General features: G+C 37.3%; 1 protein-coding gene across 4 annotated transcripts in view; it reads left to right on the plus strand.

The window, feature by feature from the left end:
* ZFAT (zinc finger and AT-hook domain containing) overlaps positions 1–20,631 on the plus strand; it is a 102,138-nt gene extending 81,507 nt beyond the window's left edge. For 2 of the 4 annotated variants that reach the window (XM_030011716.1, XM_030011715.2), the window contains exons 13-16: positions 1,075–1,193; positions 2,891–3,017; positions 5,091–5,221; positions 18,329–20,631. In XM_030011716.1, the coding sequence (XP_029867576.1) occupies positions 1,075–1,193; positions 2,891–3,017; positions 5,091–5,221; positions 18,329–18,568 (617 nt within the window). In that variant the 3' untranslated portion in view covers positions 18,569–20,631. Of the gene's footprint in view, positions 1–1,074; positions 1,194–2,890; positions 3,018–5,090; positions 5,222–17,184; positions 17,337–18,328 lie in introns of those variants that run through there. The other 2 variants (XR_003923007.2, XM_041122942.1) reach the window with 2 other exon arrangements.
* The last annotated feature ends 434 nt before the right edge of the window (positions 20,632–21,065 follow it).

Below are 21,065 nucleotides of genomic sequence, written 5' to 3' on the forward strand. Positions count from 1 at the left end.
GATATTTAAAGCTGAAGCTTGTCAGCGATGCCAGTCTTGTAGATTTTTGGACTATGCATACAATTTACATTTGAAGCTGCAATGATATGTAATGGAGTAGGCGTCAAAAGTAGTCTCTAAGGAACTCTGTGTTTTGAAATAAAAGAGTATTTACAGGGCAAAAGTGTTAGTTCAGAATTATTTAAAACGTGCTAGGCTATGGTTTTGGTGGGCCTAAAGCAGAACGTAAGTCAGAGACACCCTCAAACTTGAAAGAAATTTCCCTTGGAAATTAGGACTAGTCTCCACTGGTGCTGCAAAACTTGAATTTCAACCAGAATCATGACTGTGGGAATGATTCTGCACAGACTGCAGCATCCCCTAGGTTTGCAGTGGTTTTTTGTGTCCAAACAAAAAAATGGGGTGGGGTTGGTCAAACTTAGTATGTTGTCATTCCTTGAAAAACCTTCTCACTTTCTAATGTACATGTCACTTCTAGGATGGCTTTTGTTACCAAAGAAAGCACATGTTCTCACCCAGTAGATGAGTTATTATTTACTTTGCAATTTATGTTCTCTCTGTTATTGTTTGGCTATCTATTTCCCTTAACATCTAGCTCCTGAGAAATGAAACCAATACTTCTTACGTCGACCTGATTGCGGAAATGATGCCGTATCGACACTAATGCTAATAATTGTCTGTTCCTGCACTTTCTTTCTAATCGGTCTGTGGTAGGGGTTCCCCAGGGACAGAGGTGTAGAGCGGGGGAAAGATGGGAACAGCATTCCTGCAACTTCACATCCACTGTAAGGAGGCATGCAGGCAGGGAAGCAGGATTGCTGTAGCTCCCCAGATATATGAGTTGTTCCAGACTCCTGTTACCGTTATCCAAAATTGCCCTTTAAGCATTGTGAGAGTTCAACTACTTTATTTTTTTTTCCCTTTTTCCGTGTTGGACACATGGCTAAAGGAAACCCTTTTAAATTACAGTTATGTGGCTTGGTTGAGATGGGGTCAAATTAGATGGGTCCTTACTGCCTTGAAAAAGTAATTATATGAAAATAACTCAAGGCATTTATTTGTGTTTCCTTGTAGGTGGCATTAAGTGTCCTGTTTGCAGCTTTGTGTATGGTACAAAATGGGAATTCAACAGACATCTTAAAAACAAGCATGGAATGAAGCTAGTGGAACATGATGGGGAGACCAAGTGGGAGGTAAAGCAAAGTTGCCATAGCTTTGGCCCTAAGATTTAAAAAAATTCTAAGGAGAAAAGTCAGGATAAGAAGTATTCAGAAATGTGTTCTTGACTTTATAGAAGATCAGGAGGTCATGTGATCTCATCTTAATTTTGAGTGCATACATTGCTATGACTGTTAAGTTTGACTGCTTTAATATCTGGCAGGATTAACAACCTTGTAAGTGCTTATTTCTGCGTTTTAGTGCTCTAGTCCTCTATTTGCAGCAGAAAGGTGAAAGTTTTAGCAAAAAAATGTGAAATGGAAACACTTACTGCAATTTGTTATATGCCAAATATTTGCTGGTGTTAACTGCGAGATGTGTGAAGCTGCAAACTTATATTGAATTAATGAGAGAAACTTATGTGTTGGACCAGAAAAGGTTACAATCTAGAAAACTGAATTTGTAAGTTGATCAGCAAAAAGAATGGTGCTGTTATACAGAGTAAGTCGTCTATCATTTGTTCTGTTTTTTCAGCTTCAGTCTGAAGTATATAGGAAATTAGAGTACCACTAAGATCAGACCTTAAAAAACTTAAGTTAGACCTAAGAAGCTAGGTTAGAAAAAAACAAACCAACAACCTGAATTTTCTCGGTTTGGGGTGGGGTAGGGCAGCTACCTTGAAAGGGTGTTCCCTTTCAAGCTTTCCTCTGCTGTCGTATGCATAGCAATTTGTTCTAAAAAGAAAACTGTTGCTCTTATAGAGCAGAGCTGACTGTAGATGCAGAAGCTATGGGAAAACCACAGAACTATCTAGACACTTTTATTTAAAAAATCACAGTTGGCAAGCTGTGTCTTTTCCACTGCTTGAGTAGGGTATTGTTGGTGTCCAATGAGAGGAAGAAGCCAGAAGTCAACTGCAGTTGTCTGACCTCCACAGTTTAAGACCTGTTCTGCTAAATTTCAGGCAGTCTAGCCCCTGTTATAAATCTAATGCCTGATTTGGAAGAACTGTCCTGCAGTTCTTGTTTAACAGTTTTTGAGTATCCACAGATAGAATGTTAAGTTCTTGAAAAATATCCGAGTAGGTTCTATAAGGACAGTTATTCAAAGACAGGGCAAACATTTTAAAATGTAGTCCTTCAAAGTTTTGTATCCACAAGCATTTCAGAAACGATTCTCTGTACACTCTCCCAGTAAATGCCCAAACCTGAAAAAATAAGAGTACATCCAGGATGCAAGCATGTCTCCGCTGCTGAAATGGCTATAAATAAAGAGCAGGAGTACATATTGACAACTTGTCTTGAGAAAACATAGTTACGGAAAGGATAATTTTTCTGAAACAAAATGCCATTTTCTAACTTCAGAGGCATTTTACCAGATCTGCAAAGATATGCGTTATACGCTAATTTTGCCCAAAAGGTCTATACTAGACCCTGATACAATAGAAGTCTGTTGTTAGTTCTAAAATAACTGTGCAACAAAAATGAAGTCAAGATAATTTAGCATGCTTAAAACAACTTTTGAAGTAGAATCTAGAAGAAAACTATGGGATGATACCCCGACTCCCGTGTAATATTCTTCTTGAATTCTGTTTCACCTAGTATTTCTATAACTCTTGTTACAGTATTTGTTGTCCAAAACACATTATTTTAAACTCAGAACTTTCATTGTTCTCTAAATTGCTAAAATAAGAGTGAGATTATTCATGCCTTGGCTGGATTTTGTTTTCAAGTTAACTGCTGAAGTTTCTGAAGAAGGATCCACTCAATATCTCCATATCACAGAGGCTGGAGAAGATGTTCAAGGCACTCAAGCTGCCGTAGCTGCATTGCAGAACCTTAGATATACTTCTGAGAATGGTAAGTTACCTTTTTTAGGTTGGAACACAAAATATATCTTTTTTTCATAAATATCTAATTCTTTTGAGTATACTGGGTAATATATGATCTCCTGTAAAACTATTAAAAATGATAAAATTTGTCATCCAGAACTTACTTCTGGGCGGTTATATTTTTCTTTGAGGATAAATAATGAGAAGTGACCATTCTTCATAAATTTCTATATCCTTAAGTCATTAATACTTATCACACTCTGTTTTGCACTTTATTATTAGGTGTGTGGAATTTCCTGCCTGTATTATTAAATATATTGTGGAATCAGCTATCTTGGCAGAGTAGATGGTGTGTATCTAATGGCAATTCTCTAGCTATTATTTTTCTCTCTGCTTAAGTCAGCCAGACTGCAGAAGGGACACAGTGGAATAGCTCATTTACTATGTTCCCAAGACAGTACTAACAAACTTAATTCTGATGTTACACAAAACTAAGTAGGCTATTCTGTATCAGATTGAGGAAGAATAAGAGTGGGATTAGATAATGATTGCTAAGTGGGAAATAACAAAAACTGGACAAAAAGAAAAAATGTCCAGGTTTTTGAGAGTGTTAAAACATCAGAGACTAGAGTAGGTGTTCATATGTTTTGATTTTATATATATATAAATAAATGTGTTGGTTATCAGAATATAGCATTTTACAATTGTTTACCATTGTGGTCTTTATAGTTCATACTACAGATACATTCCAAAAACTCCCACTTTTAATGGAATTTCCAAGCATGTTGCAATTAAATTATGTTACTGACAATTTCTGTATATAATTTTATTTTAATGACTGGGAATTCTGAATGAGTAAAAACCTTTTGAGAGCTTTTCTTAAGCTTTTATATATTGAAATTAAAATAAACATGATCATGGAATATGCTGTACATAACAGTTTTGATTTTAAGCATGAGGCTGTAGTTTGATTTGCTTTTTAATGCATTCAACTTCAGATACTCTTCCAGCATATTCCATCTAGTTATGAAAAACAGTAGTATCTTGTCTAAAGGCAATTATATAGAAAAAAAAACTAAAACAAGCAAACATTTTTCAGTACCCAGATAAACTTGTTTCTCACATAGATTACAAAATATAACTACTTTCTGGTTGAAATTATATTATCTGACCTAGATCCCTATCACAGTATCAACTTCATATTGAAAGGGTTTGGGGTTAAGAGATGAGCTTTATTCTATTTACTGTCTTTTTCCTAGTTCCAACAGTGATTACAGCAAATATAAGGCAGCTTTAACATGACACTGACAGTTTCTTTCCCTTTCTGACATACCTCATGCTTACACTGGGCATGTGGGAATGGTGGGCCACAGGAGGGGAATTTGTATTCCTGTATAACAAAAAACATTTTCCAGCATCCAGATCATTCCTTTTTACGCTTCAGGATTTTTTTTTTTTTCTTTTGTAAACTAGCCTGTCCTTTGGCAGGGCTACACATATCAAGAGAATTTAAAAAAAAAGGGCAAACATGTACTGATCCCATGCTTATAAAATGGTAAGCATGGGCTCTCTCAAGGAATTAACTTTTCCCTTCAGCACATTAGTGATAAGAGTACTTCTTTTAGGTTGAGGGGTATTGAAGATGGCTGGACAGATGGTAAACACAGGTTTGTAATATACCAAATAGCTGTTGTGGTTATAGGTATAGAGTTCAGGTTCTGTTTAAGCTGAATGTCTGGCAAATACACATTTGGATTTGTCAAGACTTGCAGCTTCCTAATTTACAGTTACTGCTATGAGTTGTACTTACTGCTTGTTTATTCAATGTATTTTTTTAGATCTCTTTCAAATAGGCATAAAAACGATCAGTGTGGCTTCACTTGCGGATTCACGCATTCCTCAGGCAAATTTGTTTTGTGAATACTTTCCTGCCATAGATCTATTATTAAGGTGTCATGTTATTGAGCTATTTGAAATTTATAAACAGCGCTGTGAGTCAGGGGTAAGGCAGGAGGGGAAGGAGTGCCTGTAGCACTTAGATTCGCATACCCTTAGAGCTGTTTCACTGTAATGATCTTATCGTTACTGTCTTTCTGATAAGGTGAAAGACTTGATCCAACAGCTGTAAACATCCTGCAGCAAATCATTGAGTTGGGTTCAGAAACCCATGATGCCACTGCAGTTGCTTCTGTAGTTACCATGGCACCTGGCACTGTGACAGTAGTAAAGCAGGTAAGAGCTCTTTTCTTCTCTAAACCAGCTATATTTAATTTTCATACATTTATTGTGAAATGAGTATTATTTTGCAAGTGATAAATTTTGAATGACCATGCAAGACACATATAGAATTTTTCCTAAACTGATTTTTTACTGTGTTGTGTGTATGTGTGTTTATATGCCCACACACATACATGTTTATACATATTTACACATATATGTTTATATATACAAAATGCATACATTTTTGCATTGTGTAAAATATGAGTGAACAAATACACAAATATATGGGGGGGGGGGGGTGAAAATACAGCTTTTTTTCTAGCAGCTATTTTCAGGCTTTTAAAAATAACATACCTACATTGTGTGTGGGCACTTAGTTCCATTGTCATCTAAAAGATTTGGGAGGTCCTTGGCACAGCATTCATCCAGATACAGAAGAGCATGAAAGCGTGTTGCTTGTGCAGAACTGTGCGTGCTCTGCAACCGTAGTGCTGTAGGACCATACCCAAAGATGAACCATTGTTGTTAGTCTTTGCAGGGCTGTCCTGTGGCTGAAGTTTGACAGAGTTGTGGGGTCCTAAAGTCATGTACCCTGGGGACAAATGAGACCTCCTCAGTCCGAGTTCACACTGGCTTTTTAATGAGAGTTGCAACACAAGTGATCTGCAGGCGTGTAACAGCTCTGAGAAGAATATTGCAGGTGCTCCTTACAGCAGTTGTTTATGTGAGACAAAAGTCAGCATGGCCACCCACATTTGAGATAAAGAAAGAAAAATTCAATTGAGTTGTAGTTGGTTTAAAAGATCTGTAGTTAATTTTGTTGTTACCAGGGAAATTGTGCAAGACCAGAAGATGTAGATCAATACAAAAAAACCCCCAGGTGTAAGATTGATTGTTAATTTCAGTCTTTTGCACGAATTCTCTTTCCAGAAAAATGGTGGATTCAACTGATAATTAAGTGATGTAATTTCTGGTAGGAATGTATGTATATTTTTCTTGAAGTTTGGTACTGCACAGTTTTTGCTAAAAATATTTGCAATGTACAGCATTACTAAAGCACTTCAGAAATTAAGAATGAGAAGATATACAAAATCAGCAAGTAAAAGGAAATAATTTTCAATTTGAGGTGGCTATTGAATGCAAATATCAAGACTTTTGCTCAGTATTTCTTCCTCACAGGTGTCTGCTAACTTTGTTGCTGACATTTTACATTTCTCCTCACAGTGTTCTCCAAGGTCCACTTGTTCCTCCTGTTTCATGATAGCTCTCTGCCTATCCCTTTTCCCATTCTGTTAATTGATTCATTGGGGTCTCTGCGCTCAATGTGGTTGATAGGTGAGGGAAGGAAAGTACCTGAGAACTCTTAAATTCCTGAAGTGTTTCAGTAACTCCTTTTATTTAAATGAACCAAAACTCTGATTATTCTGAGTGCTAAGAACTAACTTTTGAGTTCAGTGGTTTTTTGTAGTGTTGTGAATGTTGAATTCATGAGTGCTCCATAGAAGTGGGAATTCTATAGTCTGTGAAGGCAGTATTTGGATAATTCCTAAACTTGCTGCCCAAATGTCAGGGAGACAAGGCAGAATTTCAAGACAAAGCATTTTGAGATGTTCTTTTGCAATACTTAACAGGTATTTTGATTAGAAACCACATGGGAGTTTGGGGTTTTTTTGAAGAATAACAGATCCAAATTTGGAAACTAAATTCAGTCATTAAAGAGAAGAGACATTTTAGTCCTGTTATGTGCAAGTTTCAAAACAACTTAACAGTAGAGTCACTGCCAACATGCATTCTGTGCTATACGTATGACCTATTCAAGGGTTGAATGCAGTATTAGCCATTGGTGTTTGTCTATGCTGTCTGTCAATATTACTGAAACCTGTTCTTCCCTTTAAAATGCATCTTTTGAGGCCCTTCTACTAAAAGAGTAGGAGAAAGTGACTGTTGTACTAGCAGCTGCCAAGGAGAAACTGCGTTTTGATATTTGAATGTTAGACTTTAAAAATACATAATTAAAAAAATTCAGTGATTCTTCCTTCTCCAAGTATTAAATCTGATCAATGTCTGATTCATCTTAAAATCTATTGTCTTCCTTGTTAGACCATCTGAATTTGCTGATAGCTTTTTGTAAGTAAATGTTTATATTCCAAATTAATTTTCTTCCTCACTTTTTAATCCATATTTCTAGCCTCTTGAGTTTACAAGCTGCTAAGCATTGATCACTTCTTTTTCCCTTGCCTTGTATACATCAATGACTCTCAGTGGTCTGATGTCAAACTGTTACAAGCTCCACTCTTATATCAAATCAAATATTGGATTCTCAGAGCACAGAATCTCTTTGCTGCTTTTCTTTTTTGTTTTCTTCCCCTCCGCTTTAGAGTCTTGTTAATATAAAATGCCTTCTTTCCCCTAACTTGAAGTTGCACAGAAGCAAAATCAGTGAAGAATTTAAGTACATCTCAAGCTGAGTGATCTTGTGCTACCTCTGTTTACGCTGGATTTTACTAATGCCTTACTTTGATGCTCGAAGCACCATTCCTCTATTAACACGTTTCTTGAGTGTACTGGAATGCCTACTTATTTCTTTCTCTAGTAGCCTCAGTGACTTTTCACTTTGTGTGTGCAGAAGTGTGCAGATCTGTGATTTCCCAGGGGAGAATCAGAAGGCAATACGCCTACTGACAGCAGACTGACTGCATAGTTACCTTTAGGGGGCTTTATGGCAGTCTGTAGATGATGACGCTTATTTCTTTTTTAAATTTTTCTCCTTTCATTTTTCTTGTTTAATTTTTTCTCTTTTAATTTTCTATATAAATCAGTGTTTTATCAGAGTCTGTCTGATCTGTTATACAGCTATAGTTATTTTCCAGTTCTTGTCTTCCCACCAGAAGATTGCTTCAGAATTACAGCCACACCCATTTTTCATTTGAGGCAAAGTAGTCTTTAAATGTTATTAACGTCACTGTAATCCACTCTATTCAGAATTGTGAGCTTTTCTTCTTTCTTCAATACTGAGTTGCTTTCTGTGAGATATCACTCATTTGTACCTACGACTTTGTCAGGTTTTAATTATGCCGAGTTCCTAATTGTTAACCTTGAAGTGATCTTAAGACATATTCATATTTCACTTTCCTATTGGAAAATTTATTCCACACTTTGTTCTGTGACCTTCAGCTTCTCTTGTGGATTGTGAGACAAAAAATTCATTCAGAATGTCAGCAATATATCAGCATCATCTGTCACTGAATTTCCACTCTTGTTCTTTAATGGCCTCACTGAGTCCTTGCTTAGCAGCTTGGTTCCATTTTTTTCCCTTAACAACATTTATTGTAGTTGTTCTGATATTTATGCTGTTATGTTGGTTTTTTTCTTCTTCTCTAAGGACATACATTATCCATTTTTTTCATCAGTTCTTAGCTTCATATCTCATTTTTACCTAGCCCTTGCAAGTTGCCTTCATATTTCTAAATTTGCACCAAGAAATCTCTTCTAAATCCTAAATTATTAGAACATTTTAAAAGTATTTTTTGCTGTAAATGTTACACTATATTGTTACTATCTTTGTCTCCCATTTCCTCCCTGGAACTTTCTCCCACAGCTGTCGTCTTCCTTACTTTTCACCCATAAAAGTGCCGTTCGCACTTGAGCGTTAAAATTAGGTGTGAATCCAGATGTATCTATCAGTAATGCTGCCATCTTCATGCTTCAGCATTTCCCCTAACCTGTGTCCTCAGATACCTTCAGTGTGCAGTACTTGTAGTGTTTCAGGATAATGCAAGACTTTTGCCTGCAGAAACAAACTCTGTCTTTAACCATAAGTCCTTCTCAGCATATTACAAGATGACCAGTGTATTAGATCTGACTGGTACATTTTAAAAATTGTTTTATACTAAGTCACAAGACAGAAAGGATACCATGTTTGAGGTGTTACTCTATTAAATTACTTTTCTGGGTTGCATGTAGTCTTCTTGCAAGTATCTTAAATCATGAGTACGCATTATAATGGAGGTGAAATCAAGATCAGATTGTCTGTTCAAAGCCCCCAGCTCCTGAATTGGGTGTTGAGAAGAAAAAAACCTTCAGTTCTGACTTTGGAAACTTCATATTTTTTGTTCATAGGAATGATTTTATAAGAGAAGACACTTTGACAACATAGCAATAACCAATCCCAGCCTGAATCGGGATTCAGCTTACGATTTTAAACCCCCAAAATGCAAAGGTAGCCCTATTTAGCTTGGATTATGATTGGGAAATAGGAATTGTTGTTGGCTCTGATAGTGTCATGTGTGTGAGGCCTTTCAAAGTTTGTGTCTGGAGCTTGAAACAACTTCACCTCAGTCTTGCCTGAGAGTCAGCATAGTAACCTGTTATCAAAGTTAAACATTTCTAGTGTCTAATTTGGGAGAAATCTTGTTGAAGACAGATATGAAAGCATACAACTGCTAAGGAACATAGTACACACCAAAATGCCCAAGAAAAAGAGTTAATAATATGAAGTTTTACCAGTATGATCTGAGATTGGCAAAAATACACACTGAAGCTTTGATCACAGCATGGCAGGAGAAGTGTATCCTTGTCAGTTTGAGTCCTTTTCAGTTACTAGTGATCAGTCTGGATCTCTTTCTGACAGAGGTAATGAAGGTATTTCTTTATGGCATGGTATTTGAGTTGTTCTGCACTGCTTAAAGACCAAAAAAAGTAACAAGGTAGGGAAAAGGTGAGAGCAAAGAGTGCTAACTTTGAAGAATATCTGGGAAAGAGGCTAATAAATTCTTATAAAAGGCAGGAAATATCATTCATAGTGGATGGTAAACACAGACAAGAAATCAGGGAGAAAGCAGTTTTGTGGGAACAGAGCATATAGCAAGGTGGAGGGACTGAAAATGTAAAACAAGTCACTTTACTTTCTGCGTATTTGATTCTCTGTGTCCTATTACAGATATACTTTTGCCCTTATGCCTTAGGGTGGAGATTAATTAATTTGGGTTTTTGTTTATTTTGCTAGCAGAGGCTGTTCAGTCCAGTATTTATATAGATGTACTATTTTCCTAGCTCACGTGCTGAATATAAAGGCAGGATTGGAGGATGAGCAGTCATGCCAGTATCACAGCCACCCTTGATTTACAGTGCCTGTGGTCTATGTTCAAACACTTGTTTTTCACACAATATGCCTGTATGTAGACTCGAACAGAGAGAGAGAGAGTTTAACTACAAACTACCTTGATGTATAGTTACTTCTTTCAGTTAGCATATATATCAAATAAGGTTATTAATTGATCCTGAAGAAGTCTGTTCCAAGTTAAACATTTGCTTGATTTAAATACTGAGTTTCTTGTGAAGAAACATTTCCCCACTTTCAACCACTTAGCTAAAATGGTTGTCTAAGCCATCATTATTTTATGCTAGTTAACTCTAGATTATGTTTTGCCCCTTTTGTATTCTTGCAGAAAAATTCAAAGATTATTTTTCTCTGCCCCTCTTGCATCACTCTCTCTTATTCTGTTCACTTGATGTTCCTTTTTTGCCATATCAAACAAAACCTTGTTTACATTTCCAAGGCTTTTTACTCCTTTCTGACTTAGTGTCCCATTTCTCATTAGCTGTAAAGATTTTGACTCCTACCTTTGCTAATTCCATAAAGATTTCATTGCTCAATACTTTTTTTAAACAAGTTTCTTAATGCCTTCTTCCATATTGTGCTTAGTTATGTGGATTTTTAATGAAGAGCAATTTGTACCTCATTGTCTTCTCTCAATTACTCTTCAAAAATATGATGACAGTAATTATCTGTGGTTAGGCTATTGGTATATTGATACTAATGTCTGTCGCACAAAACTAACACTGTCTTATTTATGTTGTACTCCCCCACCTCCCTTTCTCTGTATCTGCTTGCTGTCTCTTGTTTTATATTGAAATTATAAGGCCTTTGGGGCATGAAGTACTTTTTGCATGTAGCATACCTGATACAATCCAGGTCCTGTGCCAAAGCACTACACTAATATTAACAATAAAGAGCAGTAACTGGCTGTTGAATTCTTTCTCTTTTTCTCCCATTCAGAAATAAGAGACAGGACTGATGTTCTTACTACCTCCGTAGCTTGGAGTGTAGGGTTAACTCTATTCCTGAAAAGTATAGTAACCTTTTTTCAACCCAGACTTCTATATAATTTGCTCTGAAGAGTAGGTATATCAACTGTTTCACTAACTAAGGAGATCTTTATCAAACTTAAGAAAACACTGGCTTTCCATGCATTTCACCCTTTATTTTAGTTCCTTTCATCCTTTTACTCTGTGATCTCTTCAGGCTCCAGTAAAATCCTGCCATGGTAACGGTCACTTTCTTCAAAGTGACAGCGGTAGCAATGCACAGCAAAGATTACACATCAGCTTGAAGCTGATCAGAGAACAGAATTTTATAGTGTAACACATCTTCAAAAAATAAATATCTAATTATATTAGCATGGCTGTCCTGTCAAAGGCTACTGCACGTTTGTCGTAGTTTAAACCCAGCCAGCAACAAAGCACCACGAAGCTGTTCGCTCACTCCTCCCCCCTGGTGGGATGATGAGCAGAAAATAAAAAGAAAAGCTCATGGTTTGAGACAAGGACAGGGAGGGATCACTCACCAGTTATGGTCACGGGCAAAACACAGGCTCAACTTGGGGAAGAAACAAAATCAATTTAATTTACTACAAATCAAATCAAAACAAGGATAATGAGAAGTAAACCCAAACCTTAGAACACCTTCCCCCCACCCCTCCCTCCTTCCCGGCTCAACTCCACTCCCAATTTTCTCTCCCTCCTCCCCCCCGGTGGCGCAGGGGGACGGGGAATGGGGGTTGGGGTCAGTTCATCACACCTTGTCTCTGCCGCTCCTTCCTCCTCAGGGGGAGGAGGACTCCGCACTCGTCCCCTGCTCCACTGTGGGTTCCCTCCCACGGGAGACAGTCCTTCAGGAACTTCTCCAACATGAGTCCTTTCCCCGGGCCTCAGCCCTTCAGGCACAGCCTGCCCCAGCGCGGGCTTCCCCACGGAGCGGCGGCCATCTTGGGGGGCATCCATCCCCCTGCTCCGGCGTGGGCTCCTCTCTCCCCGGGCTGCAGGTGGGCATCTGCTCCCCCGCTGCCCTCCCTGGGCTGGGGGGGGACAGCCTGCCCTCTGGTCTCACCACGGGCTGCGGGGGCATCCCCTCCTCCCCGCCTTCCTCACTGACCTCGGGATCTGCACAGGGGTTCCTCTCCCATTCCGATCCCCTCACTCACTGCAGGTTCCCCTTCTGAAATCTGTTCTCCCAGAGGTGCTACCACCGTCACTGACGGGCTCGGCCTTGGCCAGAGGCGGGTCCGACTTGGAGCCAGGGAAGCTTCTAGCAGCTTCTCACAGGAGCCACCCCTGCAGCCCCTCCCCGCTACCAAAACCCTGCCACACAAACCCAAAACAACGTTGTACTTCAGGAGCACACCTTATATTTCAATCTGGCTCTTATTTGTATCTACATAATGCTGTGTGCTGGTGTTCATCTAGAAAATTTGTCAATACATGGAGTTATACATAGGTTGATTGTCAAGTTTGTGGTTGCTTTAGGACATGGAACAATCTGATGCTTAACATGACGGTACCAGCAAAGGAAAGTTATAACTGGGGCAGATGGCCCTGTTTTCTCAGCCTTTGTGGAGATCTTGTCATCTGTGTAACATACAGAAAAAGTCTCACATCAAGATTACTATCCTGTTAGAGCTCTTGAAATGATGACAGCGTTGCCATACTTCCTCAGAAGGAAATCCGGTGATACAACATTTTGCCAGCTGAGTGAAGTTGCTAGTCACAGTCTCCCTGTCAGAATATGTTCAACCAGCCAATTGCTAAAACTTTTTAAAAATCTACATCACCGGTATGAAGATTTGTTTGCCACCTTGCATTTTTTATTTTATGCAAAGCAAGTCTTTCATATTCAAGTCTCTTATTATTCTGAAACTATTGTGCACCAGATTGTTTTGTAGCTCATTATAGAGGTTCATATGATCAAATTACAGTGTTTTTTGTGTGTGTCAGCATGTGTTTTTCACGCAGTATATCTATAGGTAAACTAGAACTGAGAGAGAGAGAGTTCAAATTATTCAAATGGCACTGAACAAAATGGTAGAGACAGTCCCATAGGCACTAACGTAAGCTGGCACATCACATATTCAGGTGCTCTCTGTGACCTAGAATGCTTATATTTACTTTTCCTTTTAATCCTTTCTGTAGTATTGTGTGTATTTTCTTACTGTGGTGTCTTATGATATAAATAGGAGCATCTGTAACCTAGTAAAACATTTTGAAATCCTGCAGGATCTCCGTGATTAACTTTTGTTCTTCATGGTAAACTGAAAGGCAGCATTCAATCTGAAATCAAGGGAGAGATTCTGTAGAGGATTTTGGGTCAAGCCCAGCAAGACTGTTTTAAACACTATGGACCTGCAACTCCTGCTGACTTAAAAGAAAATTGAAGATATTCATTATTTCTCAGGATGAGTTCTATAATAAGAAAGCGGCTGTAGCATCTTACTGCAAAATTTTTTTTACTCCTTTTCAGGGAAAGGAAGAAGTATATTTTCCTTAATGGCTTGAATTAATTTCTCTCAAATTAAAAAAGACTTCCTTGTTTTGAGAGAAAGATTCCTCTAAGAGATACCCATTTTTAATGTCACTTACATGTATTTGGATGGTCCTTGGATATTTAAATTAAGAACATTTATAATTTAGAAATGTTGAGCTTCTTATGAAGACATGGGGGTGATAGTCCCATTGGCCTTTGTGAGAGACACATTTAGCTAGTGAAGAATATTTATGCAGGTACTGAATTGATTTAATATGCCAGCTGTGTGTGGCTTCAGCTTCTTGCTGTCATTCTTTAGCAAAGGATAAGCAGCCAGATGCTTTTCAGCTGGCTCTCAAACAGAAAAGAGGTCTTGGATGCTACTCTTCAAAAGATTTCAGATGCCAATAAAAAGAATTGAGTGTAGTGACTTCATTCATTCTGATGGCAGCTGTCCCACTGTTTCATCAATTTGAGGGATGTAAATTAACGTTTTGAGATTATTCCCTGTGGAACAATCTAATAGGAACCAAGCAGAAGCATGTAAACATTGAACTGATTTGAAATGTAAATATCCAAAATAATGTGGTGATTTGTCAAACTAAAAGGATTACAGATAGCTGTCCAAAAAAAGATACTGGAAGCTAGAAACACCAGAAATAAGGGCATTAGTCTTCTTTACCCTGCATGACAAGGGTAATAAAACCACATCGATAAAGTCAGGTAGGGAGGTTAAATTAACTTTCGTTATTGGCCATTTTCATTTCAAAAGCATATAAAACTGAATAAGTATTAGATTGCTGCTATTGAATTGAATGAGATTCTGGTTTCATTTCATTTTTGTGTCAGCTGTGCTTTATTTATTTTCCTTTCTTCGTTATTTATGTACACTCACAAAACTATATTTAAAATTATTTATGAGTTTTGGTTTAGAGTGACTAAAGTGAGACTACATGAGATCCTTCTCAGACTGTGTTGTGCATTCTTGCAGCTCTTCGCAAATGTAGTGTAATTTTTCTGGCCTGAGGCATGTTGTCAGAGGATTGTGTATAGCATGCTACCACAGGAGAAGTTAGTGTATATTACATAGTTAGAGGGCCAAATTTTAAACACCACTATTTGTGTATTTGTTTGAGGATGTCTAGCATCAAGGGCTGTAATTGTGAGCTGATTCATAACAAGCTGGGAGATTTTAATTATCTAATATTTTTAACTGCAGCTTCCTATCTTAATTCGCTAGTGATTAGACTTTTATCTGCCTATTATGATTTTCATTAGCAGATCTTGTGTATGTCCTTTCCTTTCACACAGTAGCTGACAATGGAGCAGGTAGCCTCAGGAAAGCGAAGAGGACAGTTACAAAAAGGGAGTCCTGTATATGAATTCACCAAATTCCTATTGCTTTCAGTAGGACTTAGGGTTTCTTTAATAATTTAAAAAAAAAAAAAAAAAGTGGTGCGTGGAGAAGAACAAGAGAAGGAAGTTAACAGTGCTATGTTTCTTTTAATGATTAGCTCCTTGCTTTTCGAAGAGAGGCTCAAGCTTCCATTAGTAAAAGGTACTTTGGTGATACCCATATTTTGTGACAACATAAATTAGTTTTTCTGAGGGTGGTTGCAAATTCTATTGTGTCAAGACAAGCATCCAGCATCATTCACTTTTGTAGGTTGTTGAACTTGAGCTTCAGCAGGAGCTGTTTAACGTAACTTTCAATTAAAATGTTCAGATATGCTTAGTAAAAGAAACAGAATGTGGAAAGGACTTCAGCCCATTCCTGTAGTTTTATCCCTATAATCTGAATCCTGTGCAACAAAGCCAGAGTCATCATCAGTAGGTACGATTGTGCTGTTGCATTAAGGTCAGTGGCAACGGCAAGATTCTCTTTAGATGTTAAATCTTTCACCAGATAAAAACCACATATATTTCATCAATATATTACAGGCATACTGACTCTGGGACCTCTGAATAATTTAACACCTGAACATACTTGTTATTGTTCAAGAAAAAGCTTTGTATAGCCTGATGAATTGAGTGAAAGGTCAAAGTGATATGAAGTCCTAAGGGGTTTGTGCGTCTCTGAAACCTTCATCTGACAGATATTTTAAACACGAAATGAAAAAGTTAAAAGAAACGTCAGTGTACAACAGTGAGAATGGTTGCTTAGGGGAAAAAAAAAGAAATTAGAAAAGAGCATCAGGAAAACAAATAGAGGAATTCTTTTTCTCCTTGCTGGTCTCTAAGGAGTCAAACACATGCTTGGAATCTTTGCTGTAGTTCTTCCCTTCTGTTCCTGCTCCCCTCTTAAGCAACAATACTGATCTTAATCATATTTTCTTGAAGTTGATTGTTCCAATACTGCTGTTCACAAAACAATGTTATATTGTCATGGCTTAAGCCCAGTCAGCAACTAAGCACCACGCAGCCGCTCACTCAGTTCCCTCCCCACTCGGTGGGATGGGGGAGAAAATCGGGAAAAGAAGTAAAACTTGTGGGTTGAGATAAGAACGGTTTAATAGAACAGAAAAGAAGAAACTAATAATGATAACACTAATAAAATGGCAGTATATATATAATAAAAGGATTGGAATATACAAATGATGCACAGTGCGATTGCTCACCACCCACCGATTGATGCCCAGTTAGTCCCCGAGCAGCGACCCCCCCCCCCCCACTCCCTCCAGTTTATACACTAGACTTGACATCACATGGTGTGGAACACCCTGTTGGCCAGTTTGGGTCAGCTGCCCTGGCTGTGTCTACTCCCAACTTCTTGTGCCCCTCCAGCCTTCTTGCTGGCTGGGCTTGAGAAGCTGAAAAATCCTTGACTTTAGACTAAACACTACTTAGCAACAACTGAAAACATCAGTGTGTTATCAACATTCTTCTCATACCTAGCTCAAAAACATAGCAGTATACCAGCTGCTAGGAAGACAATTAACTCTATCCCAGCTGCACCCAGGACACATATAAATGAGAATTGGAAAATAACTTTTGAATCAGCTTCTAATTAAAAAAATAGCCCCTTTCTAATTTGCATAATTTAGATTCCACACTTTGTGGTATCTACCATGTTTGACCTATTCCTTTTAAGAGTGCTTACGAGTTCAGTGCTGTGAAGAGCACACCATATGCTGTTGTGAGATACAAGGGTACACTGAGATCCAGTAAACTGATGTCTATCAATCCTTTGTTCTCTTCTTATTACACTTTGTATGGTTATTGGAAGTACCATGGAGTTTTGCTTTCCATCATGAGATGTAGGTGAGCCAGCAATTCTGTCTTCGTTTCCTGTTGTTTGTGTAAGTGGACAATTTATAGATGGACTTGATGATATGAAAAAAGTATTTGTTGTAGAGAATGTGACCTCCTACAAATTCAATTGGCTACTTTCTTAGAGTGAAAAATAAACATGATTTATCTCTGGAAGCTTGCTTCATAAAACATTTGCTAAGCCTAAATGAAGGAGAAATAAGCCTTAACAAAAACAACCCATTTTCTGAAAAAAGAAGGAAGAGAGGATTTGATTAACTGCATGTTGCATTTGCAGGTGGGTTGGCATTTATGATCCAGCAAATAAAACAGCTCTCTTCAATGAACACAGGGAGTGGTATTGTACTGAAAATAGCTATCAAATGCCTATGCATATATCTTGCATACCAAAAAATTGCTATTTCATTCTTTCCTCAAAAGTACATTATTTTATCACTAACACTTGAGAAGAATGCATTTCCTCCACATGACTTACAGTTTTCTGATGTGTTTTTACTGGCCTGGAGTACTTTGCGTAGGAATTTTGTATGGATCTGGTAAAGAATTAAGATTTGTTCTTGAATTCTGGTAAGTACTGTATTTTAATACTTGATGGACAGCTGTTTGAACTCTTTGAAATTCAATACCAAATTGTGTTGTTTTTTTTTTCTTTTTGACAAGAAGCAAAATGTTCAGTAAAAATTCTTTTATTTTCAATTGTTTCTATCACTGTCCTTTCAATAATGTAAAAATTGCTGCCTCACAAACAGTAGGTCTTAGGAATCTATTACAGTAATATTTACATTTCACAGTTTTCTAATAAAAGTCATTAAGTTTTACAATGAAATTTTTCTTCCATGAGCAATTGGTTGGCTACGAAAAAAAAAGAAGAAAAAGAAAGCAATGGGTACAGTAGATGTTTTTTCTGTGGTTTTCAATGGATTCTCATCTCAGTGCTGCTAGAGGAATCGTTTGGCTTCAGATTTATTTAAATACGAGCGGTTCTGAATGAATGACTGCTGAGAGATTAAAGCTGTCTCCAAAGACCTGCGTTCCTGGTACTTTACAGGTCTCTGTGCATGTAACCGAGATGCTGTTTTACTGCTTTCAGTATTCTGTCTAGCTGTACACTTATTAATCAAAAGTGCTCACAACAAGTTTTCTGTAAAACTGACATTTTCTTTCAAAACTATCTGATTTCTAATTTCTGTGCTGTATTTCCATTAATCATCACCCTACCGGGTACTTACTGGAAAGGTGAAATTTCTGTAACCTCTTCAATTTCTCCTTAGGTAAAAGAAGAGGAGCAATCAGCCAATCACACTTTGATGATTCAAGAGACACTGCAGCAGGCTTCAGTGGAGCTGTCTGAACAGCATCACCTGGTAGTCTCATCAGATGAAGTGGAGGGAATTGAGACGGTGACTGTCTATACGCAGGGTGGCGAGGCTTCAGAATTCATAGTTTATGTTCAGGAAGCTATGCAGCCTGTAGAAGAACAAACTGTGGAACAATCCGTGCAGGAGCTCTAGAGCACAGTGTTCAAAGGAGATGGCTACTTGATTTGCCAAAGCCAAAAGTTTGGGGTTTTTTTCCTAACCAAAAGCAAGCAAGCTGACACATTTTCAGTTAATTTGTGAAGCAAGACTTTGTTACTAGATAGTGATCTGACTGGTTGGATTGTATCAGTAACTTAGACATACTGTGTACAAAATCCTCTCGGACTTTTTTCTAAAAAAATGTTCATACTTTGAGGAAAAAATATTCCTCCCTTCTTAAAAGATCTCTCACTTGATTCCTGTAAATCCCCACAAATATTGTGTGTTCAAAACTGTGTTATCCCACAATAATAAAACATCTATAAAGGTAGCTAGAATGTCTAGAAAAGTCCATACATCCCATTTCATACATACTTACTTAATATGTGCTTGGAATTGACTGGAAGCAGAGTTGTTTTTTCTTTAAATTAGAAGGGCTTCTTATTTCTGAGTACATGCTTAGAATGTGTTTGCCGAGTTGTGGATCTAACCCAAACAAAGGCTCAAGACTTTAATTAGAAGCGTACGGCACATGGACTGTAGTTCGTACTTGTGAGATGATCCTTTGAGTTTGGAAGGTATTTAAAGCCATATATGATAATTCTGGGTACCAGAATCCCACTGGATAAATATGTGTCCAGTACCATGTGATGAAACCAAATCTGTCAAATCAATGAAATATTCTTTTGTTTTTAAGGAAAAAATTATATTCAAATGATTTGTAAATGCTATAAAAGATGTATGTTCATATGTTTTAAACAGACATACTTGTAAATATGATTGTGTGAAAGAACGTGTACAAAAACCTTAAGTAAATATTGACAAGAATCTAGATATTCTTAATTATGCGTGTATATAGTTCCAGATTTTTGTTCATGAATCTTGAATTGTTTCTGATTTACTATTTTTAAATTTGAGCTATAAAAGTTATTAATAACAAAATTGTCATGTTTTCTTCTAATGCTCTGATTTAAGTGTTGGCTTCGTTTTACAGCTAAGTAAAAAATGCTGTTTTGCATTGACTCTGATAAATTATTCCTCCAGTTAGTAGTGTCTAATCAAGAAAGTAGCATAATGAAGTCTAGGCGGACCTTTTTATGTGATTGAACTTATTTATGGGCATTCTGGGTAGAAAAGTGGAAAAAAGCTTTTGACTAAGTTGATGTAGTGAGTTGGTTGTCTGCCTCTTCTATATCTGCTGGGTTCTATTAATGCTGTACAAAATCAGACTGCAAACATTTAGTAGTAGCTTCTCCCGTAACTGTGGTGATAGGGAATTTAAATTTGTTAATGAAAAAGAACTGAAAATCGTTCAACTTTGGCGGTAGCTATATTTCCTCTGGTTTAATCTTGAAAGTGCACAAGAAGCCCCCGGGGTGTTAGATTTGTAGGATGGAGACCTTTTTGCCATTCGGTGTAACTGGCTGGAGCTGGTCACAAATGTCAGTGTTGATTTCTCATATGTTCAGTAAACTTGACTAGAATAAGCCAAGAAGTGTTTAGTAACATTTGCAGTGTGATAGAAACTGGTGCACCAAATGCATCAAATTGATTATCTGTATAACACACTTTGTTTTTTGTAATTACTGGTTAAAATTCAGTGTTGATTTGCAAGAATAATGCTTTGTATTATCTGAAAGAGAAGAAAGTGGTCTCAAAAAGTTTTCTCAGAATTTATTGAAATATTCAAGGCCCACTTGCTGTTAAAACCACATTTGGAAGAGCATCATGATCATATGTGGCAACTTCTATGTTCTTAATGTAAAACCGTTCTGAATCAGTTCAACAATGTATTGTATATTATCTGACGGGGGGAGGGCCACCGAAAACTATTTTGCTATGCATCACTCAAGAATTATTAAGTAAATTATTTCCAGATAGACTCAGTACTTATGTTTATGAGAGGTGCGTCTGTATTTGGAGGAAGGGTTTTGGTTTTGGTTTATTTTAATTCCAGTATATCATGGCCATGCATATGTACTGTAGTTTAAGGCTTGATTTATAACTGATGAGTTATATCTTGTTTTCCTACACTAAAGCATAAATATTTTTGTGAATTTTCTGTATCCTTTTTTTTTTTTTTATTTTAGAAATACTTTTCAATTCAGGTCTTTTCTTAAGTTCCAGGTTTTTTCCCAACTTTGCTTGGAAATGCAATGGTTGGAAACATACGAGGTGTAAGTCAGGAAGGACTTTCAGCTGTGTTGAGTACTGCACATTGATTTCATGCCTCCATAATTAATACATTTTCTTCTTTCTAGAATATGCAATGTCTGTAATGCTATGAGGAGATAAGTACTTTCTCTTTAATGTAAGCCATTGTACTTTACAAAGTGAATGTCCAAAGTATTTTTTTGTATGTTTTCAGAAGCATAAAGAAAAGAGAGTTTTGTTTATACCAGGCATTTGTTTTGAGAGGCCACGGCTGTTCCAGTTGTCTTTTGTCTGGATTTGGAACAACCAAAAAGGTAAGAATTAAATCTTTTGCTTG

Source organism: Aquila chrysaetos, chromosome 4, assembly GCF_900496995.4.
Source record: "Aquila chrysaetos chrysaetos chromosome 4, bAquChr1.4, whole genome shotgun sequence".
NCBI classification, from domain to species: domain Eukaryota; kingdom Metazoa; phylum Chordata; class Aves; order Accipitriformes; family Accipitridae; genus Aquila; species Aquila chrysaetos.